Source organism: Camelus bactrianus, chromosome 29, assembly GCF_048773025.1.
Source record: "Camelus bactrianus isolate YW-2024 breed Bactrian camel chromosome 29, ASM4877302v1, whole genome shotgun sequence".
Lineage (NCBI taxonomy): Eukaryota > Metazoa > Chordata > Mammalia > Artiodactyla > Camelidae > Camelus > Camelus bactrianus.
Window position 1 is genome coordinate 7,400,360 of NC_133567.1, and position 25,207 is coordinate 7,425,566.

The following is a 25,207-nucleotide window of genomic DNA, read 5'->3' on the forward strand; positions in this document are numbered from 1 at the left end:
GTAACAGAGAGGGATCTCTCTCAGGGTTTCTCAGGGCAATTCACAAAAGAGCAATCTATTACTGATCTGACCCTACACCGTTAACTAAAACTTCTGAAACGCGTTGCAAATACTTGCATATTATGCATTGAAGTTGTCAATAAGAAAATTATGCCAAATATCCTATTTTAAATAGAATATATTCTTTATTCCTCTAATCAGATCCACAGCATAATACACTGCTTTTCTGATTTCCAGTGAATTTTCCCGGACTTTCCTTGTATCATCTGTCTTGTTTCTCTTCTGTGCCTCTGTCTTGCAGTAAGCCATGGCCTCGGTTTTGCTTCTCTTTCGGATGGCCACCACCACCTAGGACCTGAATGTCCTGCTGCTTTCCAGGAACAAAAAGAAGACCCTCTATTTGTCTGTTTCACTGGCAGCTTGGTATCGAACAAACTGTTGAATGGGTCGCAGTTTCAGCAGACCGTCACGTGAATGGGACCAGTCTCTTTTCTTCACAAAGATCAGAAATTAAGTACTTGGAAAGGAGATCTGTCCAAAATGACCCATTTACAGGCTGGACTCAGCCCAGAGACCATAGAGAAAGCTCGCCTGGAACTGAACGAAAACCCAGATGTTTTACACCAGGATATTCAACAAGTCAGGGACATGATCATCACCAGGCCTGACATTGGATTTTTACGTACAGATGATGCCTTCATCCTGAGATTTCTCCGAGCCAGGAAGTTTCACCAAGCAGATGCCTTTAGACTCCTGGCCCAGTACTTCCAGTACCGCCAGCTAAACCTGGACATGTTCAAAAACTTCAAGGCCGATGATCCTGGCATTAAGAGAGCTCTCATTGACGGGTTCCCTGGAGTGCTGGAAAACCGCGATCACTACGGCAGGAAGATTCTTCTGCTGTTTGCAGCCAATTGGGATCAGAGTAGGTAAATGTAGATAGTGTCTTTACTTGGTTTTTCTTTTCCATAAGCATCGTCACTGCATGTTTGGGGCTGTATGCCTTTGCAGATAATGGGCTTTCATTTAGAAAATACATACTCCACACATCTGCAAAGAAAATTTAAGGCCACAGGTTTACTGTCATCAAAAGGTGATTATGATGTTTTAGAACAATAGAATCACGGTGCTAGAATTGCTTAGAGACCTTAGAAGTTATTATTCTATTCATCAAAGTGGGTCGTTTACTTTAATAAAGTTGAAAGGCGGTATTCTAGAAGAAACATATATTCTGTCTTCAGTGTTCTCATCTTTAACAACAACTACAAAAATGGATTCAGTAGATGGCTTTAAATCAAGCGTTTTCAATACATGAAATAATTTCTTGGATCCCCACCATGCCTCTAATAGCCGACACTGCTTCTGCGTGCCAGACCTTTCTATCCAGATGCCTGCTAGCCATTTCTCCTGACAGTCCTATAAAGCACTGCAAACCCAACGTGTCCCAAAATGAGTGCATCACCTTCCCCACTCTATCCAGTCTTCCATCCATCCAGTCTCTTGGGCCAGAAATCTGGGTGGCATCCTGGACTGCTCCTTGTCCTTGCTCCTCACATCCAATTAATTGCCAAGCCCTACCCCTTTCTTCTTAAAGCCGCCTCTCTTTGCCCCCATGGCTATTGTCCTAGTGTAACTTCTCATCATTCCTCACCTGCGTCACCGCTGCAGACTCCTGCCTCTGGTCTAGCCTCCTCTGAGCCATTCTAGTCTTCACCATACTGACTATGTAACCCTTCCAAAATTCTGTTATGTCACTCCTCTCATTAAAATTCCTCAATGACTTGCAAGGTCTTCAAAGTAAAGTAAAGCCCTTTATGATCCACCTTCTGCATCTCTTGCCTGTTCTGCTTCACCTTCTGACTTTCTTTGTGCTCTCTGGTCCAGCTGGCTGGAAGTATCAGCCTTGCCTTAAACAGCTAAAGCTTCTACATGCTTCCAAGTCTTTGGACTTGCCCCACCAGACACTTAAAGGAGGGGCCAACTGTTTCTTATGCCAATTCTAACCATGTCAGATGTAGCCTGCCTACTGACTCATCCACCGATCTTTCTGGCTCTTCGGGAAGGGAGTCTTTATGTGCCTCCCATCCCAACCCTGTTTAAGTGAGGTGCCTTCCTCTGTTCGCATATTTCCATTACAGCATTTATAATAGGGGTGTAAGAACCACTGTTATTGTAGCTCATATTTTTGAATACGTACCACATACTATGCTAAGCATTTATATATACATATTATCTCATTTAATCCATCCAAGAACTTTGCATGATAGGTATTACTAGGATCTCTATTTCACATTTGATGACACAAGGTTTTGAGAAGTTACGTACCTCACTTAGTGTCACACAACGAGTGAAATATGGAGTAGGGGGTCAGCCCCAGTGGTCTAACCTGAGAACGAGCTATGTTAACCTAGCTTTATTGCAATTGCACATCTACTTGTGTGTTCTTTCTTAACCTTCTCCAAGTGTGCAGGCTCCTTGAGGGCAGGGCTGTGCTCCTCTCATGTTTATTTTTTTGGCACACGGAGCAATAGCCGATAAATGTTGAATGAAAAAGAATGCACGAATCAATCTCCAAAACTCCACCTGTGGCTTGAGCTCTCACAATGGGATCATACTGAGTTTTTTATGGTACTTGGGGAAACACAGGTTTAATTTTAGAAATATATTAAGAACCCCTCCTCCAAATATAATGAAAAGGGGTTTCCAGGGTGCCCCTTTACTGTTTCATTTGACCATTCCTCTTAAGTAGTGTAGGACACCTCAGTGACCACTGCTGTTTTCTGGTTGGTGAATTGGAATAGGCCAATCTAACCCTGAAAAGGCATCTGAATGGTTTAAGACTCTCAGCCTAGAAACTGGTCAGGTCTGCACCTGGGCCGGGGCTGCCCTGCCACAGTTCCATTCTGTTGTTCCACAAGCATTAAGGATGAGCCTCTTGCTCCAGCGCTCTACTGATAAGAAGGATCTGCAGGTCCTTAAACTCACCCATGTGTCATCCACCCAACAAACGTTTGACTAGTATATAATGTGTGCCAGGGTTAGTGCTAAGGCACTGAGGACAGTGATGAAAACGCAAGGTTTCTCTTAGCAAAGAGCTCACTGGGCCACCCATTGTCCAGCTATGGTACAAACATACAGACAGCTGACTTCCATCCACTATAGGAGAACTCCTCCTGAGACACAAACGATCAACACAGGACATGAGCCTTAAACTAGAGGGAACAGCCGTTCTCTTCAGAACGGCACATTAATATTGCGGATTTTGAAACAGGAAAATGTGATGATTATGGAGAGCGAGCCTGGTGATGTCACTTGTGCTCACTTGTGGTCGGTGTTCTAGAACCTCCATCTGCTGAGACAGATGATGCCTCCAACACTAGCAAGGGATGACTTATACGCGAAGAGATAAATCATCGTAAGATGTCTTGTCTTGTATTAGTCCTTGGTCTGTGTGCATCTCAAAATGTGTGAGAAGCGAGAAGAAACAAGTCTCTGAGGGAATAATTCAAACCCTTCTGATGATGATAACCTTGAATGAGTTACTTGACGTCTCTGTCCCTCAGTTCCTCATGTGTAAAATAAAACGCTTGAACTAGGTAACCCCTGAGATATCTTCCAGCTCTAATGGCTCATGAATGCGAAACTCATTTGGCCTGATCCCTTGGATGGAAAGGGATTTTAAAATTCACTTTATAGGCTCCTAGGCTCTTTGAAGTAATCTCTCTCTCCCTCTCTCTCTCGCAGTCTCTCTCCTTCTCACATACACACACACACACACACACACACACACACACACACACACACACAGTCTCTTTCTTCCACCCCTCCTCCCTCCCACCAGAAGGCTGAGTCTACTTGAGGCAATTTTTTTTTTCAAATTGTAGAATATTATTTGTTCCAAACCATTTTGGTTTTAATAAGAAGGTGAAAGGTAAGGCTATCCCACTGACAGCCAAAGGTCGTCAGAAGCAAACAAACCTGTTTGAACCCAGATACTGTCATGTGATTTACTGGTTATAGGACCTGGGACAAGCAATCTCTCTGAGGCTCAGTTTTCTCATCTGTAAGATGGGGATGATAATGATGGCTTTTCAATAATGGCATTTGAAGGAATGACTGAAGTAATGCTTTTAAGGCACACAGCTCATTGCTTGGCACATGATATGCACTTAATAAACAGTAGTGTCTAGATTATCATTAATATTATAAAACATCCCACTGCAAAAATAATAGAGCACAGATGGTAAAGAAATTAAAAATAGAGACGGGGTACAGTATTTGAAAACGGAAGTGGGCCGATGCATGTGAACCATCCCTGGCCCATCCCTAGCACATTTGCTTTCTCCGTAGACATGTTTCATGTCACACAGACCTAGCCTACTGGGGCCCGGAGTCCTGAAGAGTTGGCTCAGCTTTGCCAAATGATTACTTGACTCTCGTGGGGAGCCTGAGATGACTGGAAAGTGATTTGACTGTCTCCTATGAAAGGTTTACTGAGATTAAAATGGTTATTAATATTTATGAAAACGATGTAAATCTCATTCATCTAGACCCAGACAGCCCAAGCAGGAGCACAGGATGAAGGGAGGTGGGAGCTGTGTCCACCAGGGGCCCTGCAGGGCTAGGTGTGCCGAGAGGGGAACGGGGTCTCCAGCGGACCAGAGCAAACGCTGGCCTCCTCCAGAAACTGGGTCTCAGCAGGAGCTACCTGACTTCTGTCTTTCCTAGGGCTGCCAGGCTGAACCAAAACGAGTTAGATTAAACCAGCACCTACACACTCATTCATAAAATGAAGCGGACACCTCCAGGGTCAACAGAGCGTACGTTTCAGTTCGCCAGCCCGGTGTGTGATGGAGGCCCGGGGGGACACGACTGCTCAGTGAGCCTTTTGATCTTTCACACCTAAACTCACGCCGGCATCTGCAAGAATTCACAATTTGTCCCTCAAGATCTGATCAAAAAGAAATCTGTTTCTTGCTTCTTTCTGAGTGGCGTACCTGCACCGGCTCACACGGCCTGATCTGCCTGTGAATGCCTTCCCCACGGAGGGGAATGTCAGCATGGAGGAACATGCCGATTTTTTCTGGATTTTGCTCAGTTAAAAAAAAAAAAAGCATTCAACTTGCTCAAGGTATTTTGCTTCCTGGAGCCTCAGTTTTATCAGATGGAAATGGGGATACTCTAGCATGTGGAGCTGTTGAGAGGATTAACTAAGTTGCTCTAGTTGATGGGGTTCGAGGGTAGAAAAGAATGGGCATTAAATGCACAAACTCTGAAGCTAGATGGCCAGCTTCCAATCCCAGCCGCCTCCTAACCAGCCACAGGATCCTTAGCAAGTGGCTTAAATGCTTGTTATCCTCAGTTTCTCACCTGTAAAGTGGGTCCATGATTAGCACTAGTTGATGTTCAATAAATGGCAGTTTTTTTCTTAAGAAAAAAAAAAACCTCATACCAGGCAAATATCTAGGATACTGGGTCACAAGATGTTCTTTCTAAGGTCGGCAGAATTTGACGCTATTACTAATTTCCCTCCCCCTGAAAAGTGTAAAAAATTCGGCTGAGACCCCAAGCCAGCGTGCCCAGAAGTCCTCCACAGTAGCTCCGTTGTGGCTGGGAGGTGCTGAGAAGCCGCCTGGTCTTACTGCCCCCACCCATCTTGTTTCTTGTAGTCTCAGGATACAAGAAAAGTGTTGGGGATCGGGGTCCAGGTGACAGAAGCCTCACAACAGATGACAAGAGTACCCATTAGTGCTGTGTGTAGGCCAGCTGGTCCCCAAGTACTCCAGTGGGAGAAAAAACAACTGGAAACGCACCGCGAATCGTATTATATAAAATTACACTGGACCTTCTTTTGTCAGTGTGTCGATTGTTTCTCACGACGGAAAGCTCAAAAACCAGCAGCTAAGTTGAAAATTAGTTGATGAGTTGGATCTTTGAGGAAGCTGAGGCGCTCTAAGGAAGAGCTCCATTAGGGTGATTTAGTGGAGAGAAAAGGAGGCGATGAACAGCCTGATTACTACCTTCAAGTACACAGAGTTATTATAAGAAGGCGATGAATCCTGTAGGCTCTCCTTCCCTAACACATGGAACAAGGGACAAAAGATTTGCACTGAAGCACAACCATCTGGATTAAAGATTAGGGAGCCTGAGCCAAGACCCCAGCCCCAGGGCCAGGACGAGGGTGAGGGGGTGGGGCATGTGCCTGGGGTGCAAAATGTAAGGGGGACGCCCAAACACTTACTCATCAAAGGAAATAATATTGTTATAAAATATTTTCAGAATCAAAATTAATGCAAAGAAAAATTCCTGATGAACAAAATACCAAAAATTTTAAAGAAGGCAGGATAAGAATTATTGATTTTAACTTGTGCCCCAGGCTCCAATATGCCCCTTGGCAGAGCATTGCTCAGCCCAGATTCCCAAGGGAAGAGCTTTAAGCTGTCTCTAGTCAATTACGTGACAGTACATAGCACCTCACATCCGTACGCTACGCAGCTGCACGGGGCCTTACGGTTCCCAAGCACTTCCCTGTACATTGTCTGATTTAATGTTTCAGTATCACTAACGTACAAATAACAGAGGAGGGGAGGAGAAGGTCCTTTCTAATCAAGGAACACTATGACTCATCGATGGAAAAATTTAGACTCAGGGTTTCCAATTCCAAGCTCATTCCAAAGACATTTGGAGCCAACTGCTCAGCCCCTGAGTGATCAGGTATGTCAGATCTTCCATGGAGCTTCTGAAAGGCTGTCAGTGGATTTCCTGGTGGTGGACAGAGATGTGGACGAGGACAATGAGTCACAGTGGAGAGGACCTGAGATTCAGGGGCAGAGATGCTGGAAAGAAGCACAACTGGCATTGGAAGCTGCTTAGTTCTTACTGTGTTGAGCATTGTGGCATGTTTAGCATCCCCTCTCCCAGGCAGCGTCATCACCAGAACGACCACCTTCTTATTTCCAAAGCCCTCAGAGGAGCTAGAACCCACTTTGAGAACTCCTCATGGGGCGTGTCTAAAAACGTCCTCACACCAATGTCAATAACACCCTTTGTTGAGCATCTTTGTGCCAAGTGTCTTGTGTATGTGATTTCTAATTCCCCTCATAGTCCCATAAGGATCTCTGTTATGTGTGTAGATAATCTATAACAGAGATGGAATTCTTCCCTCATCTGTCTGAACATAGAATCTATGCTTTTCCACTAAACCCTAGCTGTGGTCTCATTCCTACCCTGAACTCAAGGCTTCCAAAGCTTTGGACAATCAAAATCTGAATCACTGGTTGTTGCTAAGGGGCCACATGCAAGGTTTTTTCACAGCCGTCTCTGAGCTCCATCTTCTAGCCAAGAAGCCCAGGGTGGCTCGGTGTGGGAGAACCCATGAGGCTCAGACCGTGGAGGGCATGCCTTACCAGAGGGTGCACCAGAAGAGGAGATGATTCTGAGGGCTGAATGTGGAGGGGCTGTCTAGTCCCTCCCGTGAGTGGGGAGAAAGCGAGTGGAGAGGGGCTCATCAGCTCAGTTTGAGCAAATGAGAAAGTGGGTGTGGTGCCCACCAACAGGCAAGACTCATCATTTCATGGGATGAATCCAAGCCTCCCTCATTCCTGCATGCACTCCTTAAACATGCTGACCGGACACAGTCCTCCAGCTCTGGGCAAGGTCCTGAAGCTCCAAGGAAGCTCCTAACACCAGAATGACATCTCGCCCCAGCCCCTTGTCCCTGCAGGCCCGAAACGTCGGGAAGATGAATGTTACCAGGGTACTTGCCTTTCCTGCGGTCACAATTCAGAAAGCAAGGACGCTGCCATATCTACCTTATAATGAAGAAAACCACCTGGACTCTGTCTGCTCCTAGGGAGCGGGTGCTTTTCCACTCACCACTTTTTTTTCTGGGAAGGTGTTCAGCTGCTCCTCATCCCCCCATGCCATGCGGTCATTATTTGATGGATGTGCTGGAGATCCAGCTCCTTCAGATGTCACCGGTTGTTGCTGACCTGTGGCAACCTCCAAAGGGCTGACGCGGCACATGTCCCGACAGGTCTGTGGGGGGAGATGAGCATTAAGTAGGTTCTCTCTTCTGATTAAAACCCTGAGGCGGTAGGTGGGGTATAACTCTTCTAAATATAAATAAGCCACTAGATTGAGGTTCACCTTTAGCTTTTGCAAGAGCATAAAAGAGACTTTTACAAGCAGCAGGGGGTCGGCACCTCATTCAGTTTCACTGTCCTAAGTATAAGAACTCGTGAACAAAAGGGGCCAGATTGCTAATATGTCAATGCTGAATCCCGGGGACGCGAGAAGAGGAGGCAAGTCAGGTGGACGTTGTGCTTCTCCCCAGGGCCACAAGGTGACCCTCCTCCCAATCCCATGGCCAACTGACGGAGGTTCAAGAAAATGTTCAGCAGTTTGCTCTTCCCACAGAAGCATTTCCAGAATCGTTCTCGTAGTGATCAGTTTTCCAACTGTTGTGACCTTGGGAGTGAGCAAAAATGAACTGAAGAGAAGTAGAGTTATTGCAACCAAAAAAGTGTTGAGTGCTTACCACGTGGTAGGCAGTAATGCTCTTGGGTAGTCCCTGTTAATATCCATATTTTGTAGATGATGCGATTGAGACTCAGAGATGTTAGGTAACCTATCCAAGGTCACACAGCTGGTAAATGGTTAAAACAAGCTGGCTCTCAGACCTAACTCCATTCAAATACCATTCTTCACAGCTTACCACCAAAACCTAATTGCCGAATTTGGAGGGGCCATTAAAACAGACATTCAGGAGGCCTCCGCTCAAGTTCCCAAAGACTTGAAAAGGACCTCAGAGCTCAAAAGGCAAACCCTGTTGCCACATGCTCCAATCTCACAGAAACCTGGCAAATCAAAGGTTAAAGATGCTGTCCTATCCACCCTAATAATTTAACAATGGTAACAGTGACAACAAAAACAAGTTTGATTTTTTTTTAAATCCCAGCCCAGAAAATGAATCTGGAGATTACATGGAATATGTTACAGAAAGCGGTCCTGAGTCTGATTTAAGACAGTGATTGAAGGCGTCGTCTTTGCCTACCCATTTCTTCTATTAAAATGAGCGTTCCCATGCTGGCTTGTTGGCCAACAGACCCCGGCATTGCTGCTTACCAGCTCTGTGACCTTGACAAGATACAGAGGTCCTCCCCCACTCGGTGTCCTCGCTGTCCAGTAACTAGTGTGTGTCCTCAGCAGAGCTGTGAGGGTTACACGAGGTACGAGGTAGGAAGGGGTCATGAGAGAGAGAGAGCTGTTCCCTTTTTCCCGTAATTCAGCTGGCTTTCTCACTTCTACCGAATCCAGAGTCTAAAATGCCCAAGATACGATTTCTCAGTTTAAAGATCGTATAAAACGGAATATTTCTCTGCTGTGTGCTCCTAAAAAGTTGGTGATTGATAAGGAAATGGAGTTAGAGGAGTTTACACTGCTTTTTCAATCTGCTGGACAAGTGTACGGCTGGCCACATGGGTCAGCTAAATAGTTCTTCAAGTATTTCTTTTACATCCCCTTCTGCCTCCACAAAAACTCCTTATCAGGCCTCCTCCAGCACTCACGCTGGTCCTCACAGGCCAGGGCTCGGCGGCTTTCTGCCCGCGGTCAGCATCCTCTTCCTCTGGGTGCAGATCCTTGATAGCCTGTGTGTTAGAAGCGTCTCCTGCATAGACTGAATGGAAGGCAGAGCAGAGGAGTCCCTGCTCTGAGATAACACAGCAATGCATGTCCCTGCCTCACTGGGTGGCTGCCCCTCAGGGAGATGTCAGATGTCACATGGCCGGGCGGGTCTGTGGCGGGAGGAGACCACTGTGAGAACCAGGAGAGCAAGCTTTTATTGACGGCCTATCTTTCCAGGACAGCTGTCCTTCCAAATCCTCACTTATAAACCCAGGAGTTGAAAATACATGACACTCATCACCTTGTAGATGGAAGGGTCCCCTCTGATGGCTAGAAATTTGAGGGTCTGAGAATAATTTTCTCCTTCCCAGAGTGTGGCCTGGGTAAAGCAGCCAACCCAGAGCTTGGCTCAGTTCCTTAACCTGCAGTTGTGCTGCTGGGTCTGTCTGCTCTTTAACAGGCTGATGCTGGTAAAAGAGGGCCCAGAGAAAGGGCATCTCTAATCACATGTTGCCTGTGTGAGATTTTCTCATGGGCACGGGTGACTTCCTGAATGGGTGCGTTGCAAGCTCTGGGGCCTTTTCCTGTATGACTTGAAGCTCTTTGGGGCTGTTAGTTGCTCTCCCCAGTTCTCAATAAGCCAGGAAGCATCTTTTGATTCTTTAACAAGGAGCACGCTGTAGAGCTTCGAAGGAAACCCCCAATCCCTGAGCCCCGAACCTCAGCCCTCAGACTAGCCGCCGGCTCTCCTGCCCTTTAAATATGGTTCCTAGATAATCACTCTTGAACGGTGATATACGGAACCTTAAACAGCTTTGGGGAATGATTAAATGCTTGCCCTTCGCTGAGGCTGTAAATCAAGCTCAGAAGCCATTCATTGTGAGTGTCCTATAAAGCAGGAGAAGTTATTGCCACTCTCCTGCAAACCATACCATCGGACAGGGAAATAAAGAGTGGGTAAAATTCTGGTGTGAAGGTTTTAAAGTGATGTGTTGTTCTTTCTTTGCACATTCTGTTTCTCATCATTTTCCCCTTCTCTTTGCCTCGATTTCTTCCGTGTCTCTCATACTCTCTGCTGAGTGTCTCTGCATCTAATTTCAGATACGGCACTCCCGCAAATAACAGCCCGTGTCTCCTGGCGTAGAGCATGTTCATATCGGTAACGCTCCCAGGCACCGGGCATCTCCTGTGCCATGTTGTTGACTTAATCCTCACAACAATTCACGAAGGAGAATTATTACCCTCATTTTAAATGGAGGGTATTTGATCTGGACAAAACTACAAGGCTGGTTGGTCATTTGATCCCGAGTATTTCTCTTTCTCCTTTTTCACGATGTCTGATTGTTTGGGGTCTGCTGTTGGGGACGGTGCCCCCTGCCCTCTGATTGCTCAAAATCTGTTGCAAAGTCCCTGCTTGGGAATCTTTAATGGCTCTCCAGCAAAGCTGGTTCAGTCTCTTTGCCATACATTTTGCAGTATAAAATCTTAAGAATCTGGCATTACTTTCCTTATCCAAAGGACATCTTCCACCGGAGGTGAATGAGCCTCCCTCCTCCCCGGTTTCTCTCGCTCCCCACTCACTGAAGCTCTTTCCCACCTTTGCTTCCATAGTTCCCACTACTCAGTTTTCATTCCCGTAATGAGGTGAGCATGGGCCCTATGGGAGTCCAGAGAAGAGGCATCTGACCCAACTGGGAAGCTGAGGCCTCAGAGAAATCTTCCTGGAGGCATTATCTGGCATGAAGGAGAAGTGAGATTGAGCAGGCAGAGGGGAGGAGTGTGAGGGAGACAGCACACTGCGCAGGGACCGGGGAGAGAGCAAGCCCCGTGGGAAGACCCTAGTTGGTTCCACTGAGCACAGACTGTCCGGGGCTCACGTGAAGAGAGGTGCAGGCGGCAGAGGCCGGGAATGAGAGGCCTTGCTGGCCACAGGAATTTGGGCTTAATGCCTGAGGGCAGATCACGCCCTGCTCATCTTCCAAAGCTCCCATCCACACTAAGCGCTTCGCCCCTGGCTAGGGCAGCACGATCTCTTCCTTTGTTCTTCCCTGAATGCCTGTCACACGGATCTTCACCACACACTTTGTCAGGGATGCTCCTGGAGGCGGAATGCTGTGTCTTTTTCTCCCTGGTATCCATGGTACAGAGTAGGGCCCAATAACGTCCTCTTGACTGATTGGTAGGGAGCAGTTTGGAACAATGGAAAGCCCAAAGGGGAGAGAGTCTTTGTAGATACTTCCTAACAGCAATATTCTTGTTAAGGGGACTGGAACATGTGCAACTGAACTTGAGAATAAAGGAGGAAGCGATAAGGATGCTCTGTCCACCCCTTCCTCACCCTGTGATGCTCAGTATGACATATCGGAGGCAGGGAATGGCCCAGAAGTAGCAGGAACAAGCAGGGCATGGAAAAGGGGTCACTGTTGTGGGGTCTGTCAAGGCTCCGTCCATTGTGTGATGAGCTCAGCTGCAGTTTCCTCATCTCATAATGATGTGGAAGTACGTGGCCTGCATTCTACGTGTGTCACTGTGTGGAAGACTGAGGGGAGAGAAACCTCCATTGTTCAGGGCACTTCCTTCCCTGCAATGCCCAGGGAACGGAAGCCCAACTCCCTGCCTCATTCTTCATGAACGGCTTCTTACTTCTACTCAGGATCCTCCTCACCCGGGCAGGTTTGTGCGGGTTATGTTGATCACACGTTGCCTGAGGAGTTTCTGATGAGTTAATCCATCATATAATTTTATAGCATGCGTATTGGTTAGCATATCCCGCCACCACAGCTAGAGTATTTCAGGTTGATATTTGACCTGTGAAATCCCCCAGAATAGTATGCGATGCCTCATTTAGCTTACATCTCTAAGGAAAGAGGGGATCCCAGAGAAGTTAAATCTTCAGATAGCTGAGGGTTGCCTTTTAAAAGCCAATTTCAAAATTGTATCTTATTCAGTTTGGGTTTTTTTAACCCTTAGAATGCATTATGTACTCCTTACCCTTGTTAAATATAGTGTAATTCTTTTTTTTTTTAATGACAAATGGTGACTACAATGAACATAAGTTATTACGCCCTGGTCTGTGAAATAACTACCATGATGAGGATTCTTGGAGTATATGGGCTTTGCTCCCATGCTACATGGCCTGTGCTGCCATGCTATATGCACTTCCTAATTTTTATTTTTAATTCTTCTTTCTCCTCTTAGCTATTAATTGGTTACTGTTATTTGGCTTGCTTCAAAATCCTTCCTCCTAGTTTTCTGTGGATTAGGAAGCCAGAAAACTAAGCTTGTTGAATTATATGCTTTGGGTGAAGACCTATGGGGAATCCCAAGAAATAAAGTCAATGAGCTGCAGCAGTACATGAATTTTACAGCATCTCACCTGTATGCTCAGAGACATAGTTCTGCCTAACGCACCAGCAGGCAGGGCATGAAGCACCTTCCATTGCTGATTCCGTGCAAAACTGAAAACCTGGGCAGTTTTCCTTCCAAGGTTTTTGGAAACTTAGATTCATACGCTACAGCCCCTCTCCCCACTCTGACTGAAGTGTCTTTCCTCTGTGTAATATTTGCTCCAGCCTAACAGGACAGGACCTATGTTGGCATTTACACTTGGACTAAAACCTGCTTTTACCAAAGTGGCAACTATCCTTTATATTTTTATGCTTAGATTTTTCTGGCTATTAAATATAAGCCTTTGTCTCTCATCAAGAATATACTGGGCAAAATAAAGTAGCTTGTCTGTCTGTTTATCTTTTACAACATCCCTTGTCTTCCCTGAACACCAACTCTAAGGCAATGGGGACCCCAACAGTGTCGTCACTGGGCCTTTGGTCCCCTCACCTGAGCTGCCACCTCCTTCTCACATATCATGTGACCCTGGCCCCCCACAGTGGCCAAAATGTAATTCTTATATTTATAGATTTAAATTTCTACTGCTTTAGTCCCTTCAGCACCCAGACACCCAGGGATATGGATAGGGGCACAGATACTGGCGAGGATCACGAGCACACGGACACCTTAGTTGGGGAGAAACGTGGGAATGCCTCCTCCCCCCGTTCTCCACAGCGGTCTAGGTAACTGAGACTGCTGAACAAGTGAGGCACGTGCACCGGGGTCCTTCTTAACCTGAGGGCTGAGAGTTCAGGTCAACATTTAACTACTGGGAATCTGTGAAACTCCTGAAATCTTAGACACATGTGCATTTAGTTTAGAAGGTCCTCAGTTTCCAAAAATTTCTCAAGAGGTTCACTGCCAGAACCCCCACAAGGGAGAAAATTTTATAAATTTACTGAATGTAGAACAGTGAACAACATGGCTGAAGTCTTCCTAAACTAGAAAATGCACACTGAGAAGAAGCCAACGTGTTGATGTACTTTTAAAAGCATATTTGCAGAAACTCTTATTAGGAATGTCATTCCAAAGTTTTTAGGGAAAACTAAGGAACGCAGTTCTACATTATAACTGTGTTTGCTGCAGAGTATGAAGCCTGGGAAAGTGAAAGCAAACAGAGCTACACAGTAATCAACTTCACAGACGGACAGTTCCAAATAACGTAGCGTGTATGTGGCTGAAAGCATTGTACAAAACTGTCACAATGTGGGGGATTTCTTATGTAAATTTAACATGATCTTGCTAATAAAATTTATCATCTCTGGAGAAAAGAAAAGAAAAAGAAGAAGAGGTTCACTGCCAAGAGTTGTTTAAGCATCACCACTTTCGCTTTCCCTTGTGCTGGCTCACCTGTGCGTGTCATTCTGGGGTGTCCTGGAGAGGCAGACATCCTACTGGATGGTCTTATGGAAGGGCCGTCGGATGGATTGACCGCTCTATCCTAAACATGAACGGCTGTGTGGTTATAAGAGGAAGCATTACTACTACACATAAAGTAGATAAGCAACGAGGATTTCCGGTATAGCACAGAGAACTAGATTCAGTATCTTATCATAACCTATAATGGAAAATAATCTGAAAAAATACACCTATAAAACTGAAAAAAAAAGAGTTAAGCATTGATGAAAATTGTGACAACAGAGAAAGTGTTAGGACATTAAAAACCATCCATAACCCCACCACTGAGCTATAACCACTTTTCACATTGAGAATTGAGGTGTATTTTGCACACACACACACACACACAGTTGGGCTTATACTGGATATTAGGGTAGCACAGTGATAAAGACCCTAAGAGCCATGGCTGGACTCATACTCAATGTGGTGATTACTTAAACACTCTGTGCCTCAATTTAATCACCCACTAAAATGAGGATAGTAACTGAATCAACCTCAAAGGGTTGTAATGAGAATTAAAGCAGTTAATGCAAATAGTCTCAGAAAAACGACTGACCCATACTTAGCACTCAATAAATATCAATTTTTTTAAATTAACCTGTTTTTTTCAATTCAGTAGTTTTTTACTGATGAATAGTTGATTTACAATATTATATTAGTTTCAGGTGTATAGCATAGAGATTTAATATTTTTATAGATTATACTCTATCTAAAGTTATTACAAAATAATGGCTATATTTCTCTGTACTGTACAATATATCCTTGCTGCTTATCTATTTTATGTTTAGTAGTTTGTGTCTCTTAATCCCCACCCCCTATCTTGTCCCTCCCTACTTCCCTCTCTCCACTGGTAACCGCTACTTTGTTTATTAATCTCCTTTTTTTCACTTAAAATTATATAATGTTACTTTATTCGTTTACTAAATATGCATTGAGCACAAAATTATGACTAGATAGCTTAAAACTCAGTTAATGCTGAGCATTTGGCTGTTTTCAATTTTGGACCAGTATAAATAATGGTACAATGAGCATCTTTCTATATAAACATTTCTCTACATCTTTGGTTTTTTTCCCCCTTAGGATAAATTCCAAGAAGTTGAACTAATAAGCAATGAAAATTCATATGGCTCTTGTCCATGTAGTTAAACTGCTTTCCACAAATAACGTTCCCGTTTCTATTCCCACCAGCAGTCTATGAGAGCACCTCTCTTTCCTCGCCTCACAATGCAGTGTGTTCTTATGTACACTGTCATTAAAGCACTGCTTTCTGCTAGTCTGATCAAGTTTTATTTTTTCCTGCTTCCCCCTACTCCTACCCTTTGGTTTGGAAGTTATCTACTTCTATTATTTTACATGTTATTCTCCAAATTTTAACGTGGATGTTTTATCAACAGATTTTGAAAAAAAAAAAAAAAAAGTCTGAGGTCAGTCTCTCTATTCTCATCCAGAATAAGAAAAAAAAAAAAAAAGGCTCTAACTTATCTCTGAACTTCCCCATATTTAGAATCACTGCTGTCTGCTGGTTTAGCCCTACCATGTATTCAACCCACAGTTACTGTTATTGTTGTTGTGATCACTTCCAAATAATGCCTTTTCAAATTTTCCAAAGTGTTTTACCAATTTCTCTGCTCACTGCTAAATCTTGCACATGGCTCCTCTTTGAATTTATTTTCTTCTTGCTGAAGTGAGGGGCTGTGGCTAGTAAACTCTCTTAGCAATCTCCATATGTTTGAAAATGTAACTTCTTCTTTACTCTTAAGTAATATTTTAAATAGGTATACAGCTCTAGATTAAAAATTGTTTTACCTAAACACTGTGGAGATATAATTAACTGCATTCTGGTTGCTCTAAAAAAGTATTCTATTGCCAGTCTGATGATTCTTCACAGGCAATCTGGTTTTTCTCTCTAGTGTCTGTTTTTATGCCAAAATCATACTGTCTGGATGATGATAGCTCTGTAACATGGCTTGAAATCAGGAAGTGTGATGCTTCCAGCTTTGTTCTTTTTACTCAAGATTTCTTTGGCTATTTGGGGTCTTTCGTGGCTCCTTACAAACTTTAGGATTGTTTGTTCTCTTGCTGTGAAAAATGTCAATGCAATTTTGATAGCCATTTCTCTGAATCTGTAGGTTGCTTTGGGTAGTGTGGACATTTAAACAACATTAATTATTCTAATCCATGAACAGAGTATCTTTCCATTTATTTGTGTTTCCTTCAATTTCATTCAGTGTTTTATAATTTCCAGTGTACAAATATTTCACCTCCTTAGTTAAATTTATTCCTAAGTGTGTGTGTGTGTGTGTGTGTGTGTGTGTGTGTGTGTTTTGCAGCTATTGTAAATGGGACTGTTTTCTTAATTTCTTTTTCTGGTAGTTCGTTGTTCGCATATAGAAATGCAACTGACTTTTGTACATGAGGTTTGTATCCTGAAAACTTACTGAATTCGTTTATTAGTTCTAACAGCTTTTCAGTGCAGTCTTTAATATATATAACATCATGTCATCTGCGGAGACTATCTCCTCCCACCCCCAACCATGGGCTAAGCCATTCCATGTCACGCCCAAGTACAGGCAGGCAGAACTTTCTTTATTCCTGTTTCAGCTAGGAGCCCCAGTTTTCCAGCTCCTCATCTTATGTGGGGAGACAATTCTAGTTTCAGTCCCAGGCCTTTGGTTTCCATCTCATCACTTTGGAAGCATTAAACTCTAGCCCCTAAGAGCTAGCTCTGGTTCACCTGCTCCATAAGGCTTCCAATCCCTCATCCCTCGGATGATTCCTGCTTCATTTGTGACCCGTGAAGATTCCACTTTCTTACTTTTGACTTCAGCTATGAATTAACAGTTTAAAATTATATTTATCCCACATTTCTGTGTGGGGGAAGGTTTCTGCTTTCCGGCACCAGCCTATCCTACCCTCTTAAGCAGAATTTCTAATATACAAATATTTGTATAGTTTCCTTATATTTATTCACCTTATGTATGTTTTTATGTTCTTGAGTCTCAAGCATACAATCACATACTCTAAAAATATTGGTAATTTTGTTCTCTATTTTTATCAACCACCTTTTATATCTTTATTTTCGCCTATGTATTCTGTCACAGATTGACAGCAATGTGTCAAATTCTTTCAATGTAACTATTTTTTATCTGTCTCTCTATAGCTCGGCTTTCTTATAAGTACTACATTGTTCGTTTTATCTTTAGCATTGATTATAGCTTTTGTTTGTAGAACATACATGCTCTCTTTCCTTTTTAATTATTTTATACAGACAAAAGCTGCCTCTACAGCACTTCCTTTGGAGCTATCACCTTAATTGCTTTAAGCTTCCCTGTGTTATTCTGTTTTAGCTGTGCTGCTTACACATTATAACTGTAACGGATGGTGGTGTTACTGTTTAACACTTTTTATTCTTTGCTATTTCTGTGCACGTTCTTTTGGTTTGTTCATTTTTGCTATATGCATTTATTTTTATTTGCTATTTTTCTGACAAAAATTTTTTAAAAAGTAAGCTTTGTGCTTTCAATGTTAACAGTGGTTAACTTAGATTTTTGAAAGACAATCCTAGATCTATATATGGGGAATTAACTCAATTTATTAAGTAATAAATTAGCAATTTTGAAAACCATCTCTCGTGGAAGATAAGACATGTAATACTGTTCCTTTTTACACCCCACCCACCACTCTAATTCTACTTTTCCTTCAGAACTCTGCGATTATGGAGGCCATAATTTGGTTTCTAAAATCTTAGAAATAAAAGTGGTCAATTCACTTAAAAATATCTTTCAGTAATTAACTTTTTAGAAATTAATTTTATAACCATTTAAAACACACATTCAAATCCATCTCTGCATCTCACTCATTTTTCTGCCCGGTGCCTATCCATCTGCCAAGACTTCTCCACTCTGGACTTGTTTTCCTATGTGCTTCATCGTCCTGGCATAGTTTTTCCAGCAGCTCATGCAGGAATGCTGCCCTGACAGTAGAATTCTGCGTGTCTGACCAGCCGAGGACGTGCTCCTGCTGTTTCTCGGAGGCTTTATTCTCCAGACTTCCGCAGTGGTCTGCAAGATTGATTCCTAGCACTTTGACCTGCTGAGCGCTCTGAGAACAACGTGAAACTTTTGTGGACATTTTTTTCTGGGTGATTTGATTTTTTTCTCTGGATTCCTATCATTCCCTCCTGCTCTCCCTCTTCCTCCTTTCAGATGCTGAAAAACTCCTCCCTTTATGCTTAGGAGTGGCTGTTATCCTGCCATTCTTTTCTTGAAACAGTGTACACTCTAGTTTTTCTAGAGTGTCTCTTTGTGTTGGGAAATATTCCCTATATTGCTACAGCTGATTTCTCTCTTGTTGTTTCTTATTAAGCAGTAGAGTTGTGCAAAGTCTAGGCCATTTCTCTTACCAGAGTGACCCCTCTTCACATCGGCTTCTTAAAGTTCCATCAGTGCAATATTCTCTGGGATTTTTTGAATGGACAAATGAGAAATTTTAAAATATTTTCTCTTGTTTCTTGCAAAATATCTACTTCAGAGGAGTAAATGGCTCTGACACTTCCTCTCCTCCTTCAAGTCTCTGCTCAGAGGTCATATTCTCAGTGGCTTATTTCGCGTGTGGCCCCCTCCCAACCCCTGCATGCCAGCTCCCCTCTTCTGTCCTACTCTCCTTTTTCCACACACTGACCAAGCTCTAAAATATTATCTAGTTTATTTGTTTAGTCTATTTCTCTGGTTGCTCTTTTTTTTTGACCCTTACTCCAGCCTCACTAGAATATAAACTCTGAGAATAAGAATGGGGATCTTTTTATGTTTAGTTCTGATATATTCCAAGTGCTCTAAACATTCAGAGACTCTATCTCTGGATGAGGGGTGCACCAGAGTCACATTACAAATGGAGATGTCTCCTGAGACAGGAGGAATGTGTGACCATGAAATAATGTACCACAGAAGCCAGGTCCTGTTAATTTCTGTATTCCTTGCAGCACCAAGCAGATCACCTAATATAAATAAGTACTATAACAGAGATTTTTGGAAGTGAAGGAGGAAGAAGAACTGAGGTTAGTAATTCCAAATCTGATGTTCTATTTAAAACAGACTTGGCAATCAGATACTTTCAAAGACATTTCTTTCCCTATGGTTTAGAAGGATTTCACTCCACATAATAAATGTGGCCAGAAAAATGCTGATTTTATCTTTTAATACTCGAAAACCCTAAAAACATGTTCAGTTCAGTTAAAGGACTTTCGATCTGACAACTCTCATGAATACAGTGTTCAGGCTATTATAAGAAAGTGAGCTAAAGTAGATCTCTTTGTACCAGAGGCAAGAAAAATTCACACTTATGAATACATTTCACCATATATGTCTGTGTAAATGAAACCATTAGGTGGAGAGAACATGAGAAAATTCAGAGAGAGCCCTTTAAGGAAGAAACCTAACTTTTCCTCTTTACTTAAAAAAAAGGGAGGGAGCATTGTTTCTATATATTGCAACACATTTCATCTTGAAATAATCAAAATGACTTTAAATCCCAGCAACTTAAAATATGGTAAAAACTGAGCATAAACATGTGTAGCAAACAGCACAGGTGGTGGTGTTGTTGTCATGAGGATGCTCTGTTATTTAAAATCCAGAGCCTCATTTTACACGCCTACTTCTTCATGGTTAGAACAGTGAACACAAAATTTCCAATCACTTTTAGAATTATTTGTAACATGAGTATTTTATCCCTTTAACATGAAAGACTATATATTATCTATATTCTCAGAGTGTTGCATTCAGTTGTTCCTCAATATTTAAGCTGAATAAAAATTAAACTGAACTTGCAGTTCTAATTCCAACTATGACTTAAAAGTTTCAACTCTTCGGTTTGATTTTATGCCTATGTGAGCACTGGAAAAAAATATTTTTCAGATACTTCTGAAAGCATTTTTCTCTTCTTCATTTAAAGGGGGGGTCACAACATAACAGGATCACCTACCCTTAAGTGTCCTTCCCTGCTCCTGGGTCAGGAGTAGATTCAGGAGCCTCCCCACAACCGTCAGCGTTTATTCGTAGCATCGGGTTCTCCTTCTCTGAGCACACACTGTGCCATCCTGGTCTTGACCAATCTGCACAGATTCAGTGGTATCCACCGTGAGCCTGGCACTGTGGTTCTGAGCAGGAAGAAGACAAGTTCCTGTTCTCAAGAAGTGTGCAGTTTGATTGAGAAAAGAATATTTGTGCCAATAATCGTAATCTTGGTAATAATAAGGGCAGCTACCGTGTCTTTCACACGTGCTCTTTGACAGGCACATAAGTACATTATCTCCATTCTTCCAAAATCAGTGCAAATTACACATTTATTATGCCCAGTTCACAGGTGAGGAAACAGGCCCCGGGAGTTCTGTGAGCTTGCTCAATACCGTTGCCGTAGCCAGTAGACGAAGCAGGAGTTCTAACTCAAATTCAATGTCAAATTCAGTGTCAAAGATCACGCTCTTTCTAGGTGGCCTTCTAATCCAGGGAATGGCTGGATCAGGACACCTGGCAGAAAAATCCTAAGTGCCCCAAATGAGGATGAGAGACCCCAACTAAAGATGAGGAGGAGAGAAATTACTGTTGTCTTTCTAGTAGGGCACATTTGTGGCTTATGTGGAGATGGACCTTGAACCTAAGACTTGGACACACGGGATGGGCGGGGTTAAGTCAGAGCCACGACAGGTGGGCAGGCTCCCCTGTTCCTTCATCGTATATAACTTGCCTGCTGTCCCCTTCAGCACTGTCCTGGCCAATCTTACTCTTTTTTTATCACCTCCCTTATCTCCATCCAAGACCTGTCTTTTCTTCATTCATCAGAAAAAATCCATTCCTCCCAAAAAGCATCCTTTAGACTGCAAATTTCCTGAAGTTGCAGAAGTCCCCCAGCCTGCACACTCATTTCTGATCTGCCCTAGACGGATTTCTGTGTGTCTCTCATTTGTGTTTTCACATTTTCCCATTTATGCTGGTTGTCTCTCAGCAGGAAGTGAGTCTCCTGGAAACAGAGATTTGCCTTTTGGTATTAACTCCCCTCCTGCCTCACCCTGCACTCTATCTACTCTGAACATTTGCTAACATACAGGCGTGTTAGGAGGAACAAAGTAAGGCAATAAAATAAATGAACGACAATCCATGGAAGTTTGCTGAATGGTGCACTGTGCCTAAAATTTTCATTGTTATGTCTGAAAGTTGGACCCCTACATTCTTTTACTTTTACTTTTTATTATTTTTATTTTTTATTCTAAAAACGTTGGGGGTTCCTTCCTTTTGATGCTTCTATATTTTCTCTCCATTTTTTCTTATTCATCTTTTCCCCAGTATTTCCTTCTAATGATCTTCTTTTCTAATTTAATTTTTATTTTATCAAGGTAATAATGTAAATAGTTTCAAAGGCCAAATTATAATAGCCTTTGAGCCGTAGGCAGCATCTCTCCGCCTCTCATTATCTCTATCTCTAACTCCCTTGTACAGAGGTGAACGTTTTCAATCATTTCAACTGCATCTTCTGGTATTTACTTGCGTATCTTTAACTGACATGCATAAATTGCTATGTGTTTATTATTTTAGTTTAAGTTGCTATTTAGGAATTCTACTAGGAAAGCTTCACCCCAACCTGCACATAAATTTTCCTTCTCCCCAACCTCTTAAAATAATTAAAACACAACCTAGGACTCAATTAACATTTAGTATTTATATCATTGTAACTATATAAATAGTAGTCATAGCTGAGCCACATTAAAAAGCTGATTCTATTTTAAATATTTTTTAACAGTAAAAAAAAATATTTTTTAACAGTATGATGACGTTTCCTTCCTTATACAATATGTTGTTATCCTCTTACGTTAGTAATTGCTTTTATAAGAGATTACATGTATCCAGAACTGCCCTTTGCCCTTGGACATGAGGCTTAGACCCTGGCTTTCCCCCATCCTCGCACCTCTACAGCACAGGATTCCTTTGCCAAGGAAGCCAAGGGGGCAGGGGCATGCCCACCTGGAGCCTGTGCCCCTCTGCCCTCCTAGACCTGGCTTCTGAAACCCTGGATTCCAGACTTCCCTGCCCAGCTGGTCCCAAGCGCCCTTTCAGGTCCCTCCTTGCAAAGGCAGATGTTTTTGCTGTGTGCACACTCCAAGGCCAAGGATGGGTGGATAGAGACCACAGGCATGTGCAAGACCCCTCGTGGTAAAGGAAAGGGCTGCGGTGGGCCGAGGGCTGGAGGCCTCCACCCTTGGCCTGTCTGTGACCAACAATAATGCACCCCCAACAGATGACTGGACTAAATCTCCTGTTTCTTCAAACACAATTGCTAATAGCTTTGTTCTGTCTGTTAGAGAAGTCCCTCCTTTCACAGTTGTCCAAACCCACTGTCACCCATCACCTCTCTTCTCCACTCCTTTTAGAACGTCCTTCATTTCTCCTTTGTGTTGTCTCTGACACCTTTGGGACCCCACGCCTTCTTCTTTCCTGGTATATTTAATCATGTTGTTGAGAGGGGTGCATGGAAGATACATTGGAGGTTAAAAATATTTTATTTCATTTTCACACTAAGCTTGGTATCATATTTGTAGGTTGGAAATTATTTTCCTTCAGAATTTTGGAGGTTCTGCTTTATTGTCTTCAAGCTCCCAATATTGTTGCTAAATCCAGTGATACTTGAATCCTTGGTCCTTCATGTGGGGTATATTTCTTCTCTCCTGGAGCCTCTCTCAGGAGGTATTTCCTGGTGTTCTGTCATTTTATATCGATGGCTTTGGTCTGGGTCTTTTTCATTTACTCAGTTGAACATTCCATGAACATATCCAATCTGAAAATTCATGTGTTTAAGTACAGGGAAACTTTCTTACTTTATTATTACTTCTTGTTGTTAAATCTTCTCCTCCATTTTCTCCAATTTTTTATTTTTGTAACTTCTGTTATCTGAATATTTGATATAGGAGTTAACTTCTAAAATTTTTTACTTTATTCTCCCACTTTCTATATTTTTGGTTTTTTTTTTTTTTTTTTTGAGGTTTTCTTGACATGACCTTCTCATCCTTCTCTGCATTTTTCACACATGATCACACTTCTCCTTTCTAAGACTGGTTGTGTTGTTAACAACATCTTATTCTTTTTCCCGATAGATGCAATGTTTTTATCTCTCTGATGACATTAATTACAATCCTCCTTCTTGCATTTTCTCATTGTCTCCAAGTTTTTTGTTTCCTCATTTGTTCTTGATCCTTGGCTAAGCCATCCTTAAGAGTGGGGGCACTGAACACCCATTTGGAAGGTCAGCCTGCCTGGGAGGGGCCCGTGAGCTCCACGGGGACACGACAAGGTGACAGGCTGTGTCTTTCCTTGGAGGACTCCCCAGCTGTCAGAATCTGCAGGTCTGTTTTCCTGCACAGGTCAGCATCCTCGAAGAGAAGTCCTCCCAGTCCACTGGCAGCAGTGAGGGCGGTGCCAGCTCTCTGGGAGCTGGTGTGGAGGAACAGGGCAGGGGGTCTGCACTTTTAGAAACAGCCCCTCACCAAATCCCCTGTTTGGCCCTGGGTCTGGCCCCAGCTGGCCGTGGCATCCTGGAAGCTCTCTGTTCCAGCTCCCCAGAGAGTAAACTGTCCCTGCATCTGCTGGGTGGGAATCTGATGTTTAGCTGCTCCTTGAAACACTTGGCACAGACTCCCCTGGTTTGAGCCAGTCCCTTACCCTAAAGCCGCTCAGCCTTCAGAGAAGACTGTCTCCTGAGCGTTTCCAGGGGTTCGTGACGCACAACCCACTTGCTTCTTGCCGGCTTCCTTCCTCAGGCCTGCCACGTCAGCAGCCACTCGTCCACCTGCTTGTTAACTTCCCCAAACCGGCGGGATCTCTCGTCTGCTATCATTTTGCCATATGTTCTCTTTGTTCCCAAGGTTTACACATTTTTAAAAAAAATTCCTTTACTCTTATGTAAATGAGGTTTTAAATAGAGAAGAAATGAACTCATATGCTCGATCTGCCACATTTAACTGGAAGCTCTAACACGTTTCTTTCATTTTGTTCATATATTTTCTTTGTACTTTCATGGGAGGATACTATTGACAATGTTGGCCCTTAAAATACCTATGAGTTGCTTTAAATGCCATTAAAATTTTTTAGTCCATTCATTTCACATGCATTTACTGATTATGTTTTTTATTACATTACTTAGGAAGCAAAAAAGTTTTGAAATACCCTTTGAATTAGGGCAAGAATAAAGATATGGCAAAATTTGAAATTTTAATAATGTACATATCCAGTGGCAACAGGTAAAGTAATAAATAAAATCATAGTAAGAAGTAATCATAATCAGAAACCTCCTTTAAAAATCAAAGCCCACTTATCTAGTGACAGGTGACAGGGTGACAGAGTAAGAGAAGGTAAAGAGAAGATACCGACCCAATGGTACAAGACAACTGGAGCTTGCAAGGAAAATAAAATAGAAAGGAAGCTTGGGGATTTATTATTAATTAGAAACACTGAGTTTCAAAACTAGCAAAAGCAATGATGGCTTAAAATGTTTACTAAGTGCTTACTGTGTGAGAATAAATGTACTGTCAAATAAAAAACAAATCTGGAATTAGTAAAGAGAGACTTTATTCAAAAAGATTATTGCAAGAGTAGTAAATAATTTTTTTCTGCAATTCAGGATTTAAATAAGTTCAAATTATTTATTTTAAATTGCACCATGCTGAAACTAGGCTAAAAAAGATTTAAATACACACCACTGCAAGGTAACTCAATGAGTTGCTTTTCATTTTTTTTAAGAATTTTTTTTCAGAAAA

The 25,207-nt window shown here is 42.7% G+C and overlaps 1 protein-coding gene across 1 annotated transcript in view; it reads left to right on the top strand.

The window, feature by feature from the left end:
• Positions 1-540: 540 nt before the first annotated feature.
• CLVS1 (clavesin 1) overlaps positions 541-25,207 on the top strand; it is a 101,940-nt gene continuing 77,273 nt past the window's right edge. The window contains exon 1 of the mRNA XM_010970670.3: positions 541-929. Coding sequence (XP_010968972.2) covers positions 541-929 — 389 coding nt within the window. The remainder of the gene's footprint in view (positions 930-25,207) is intronic.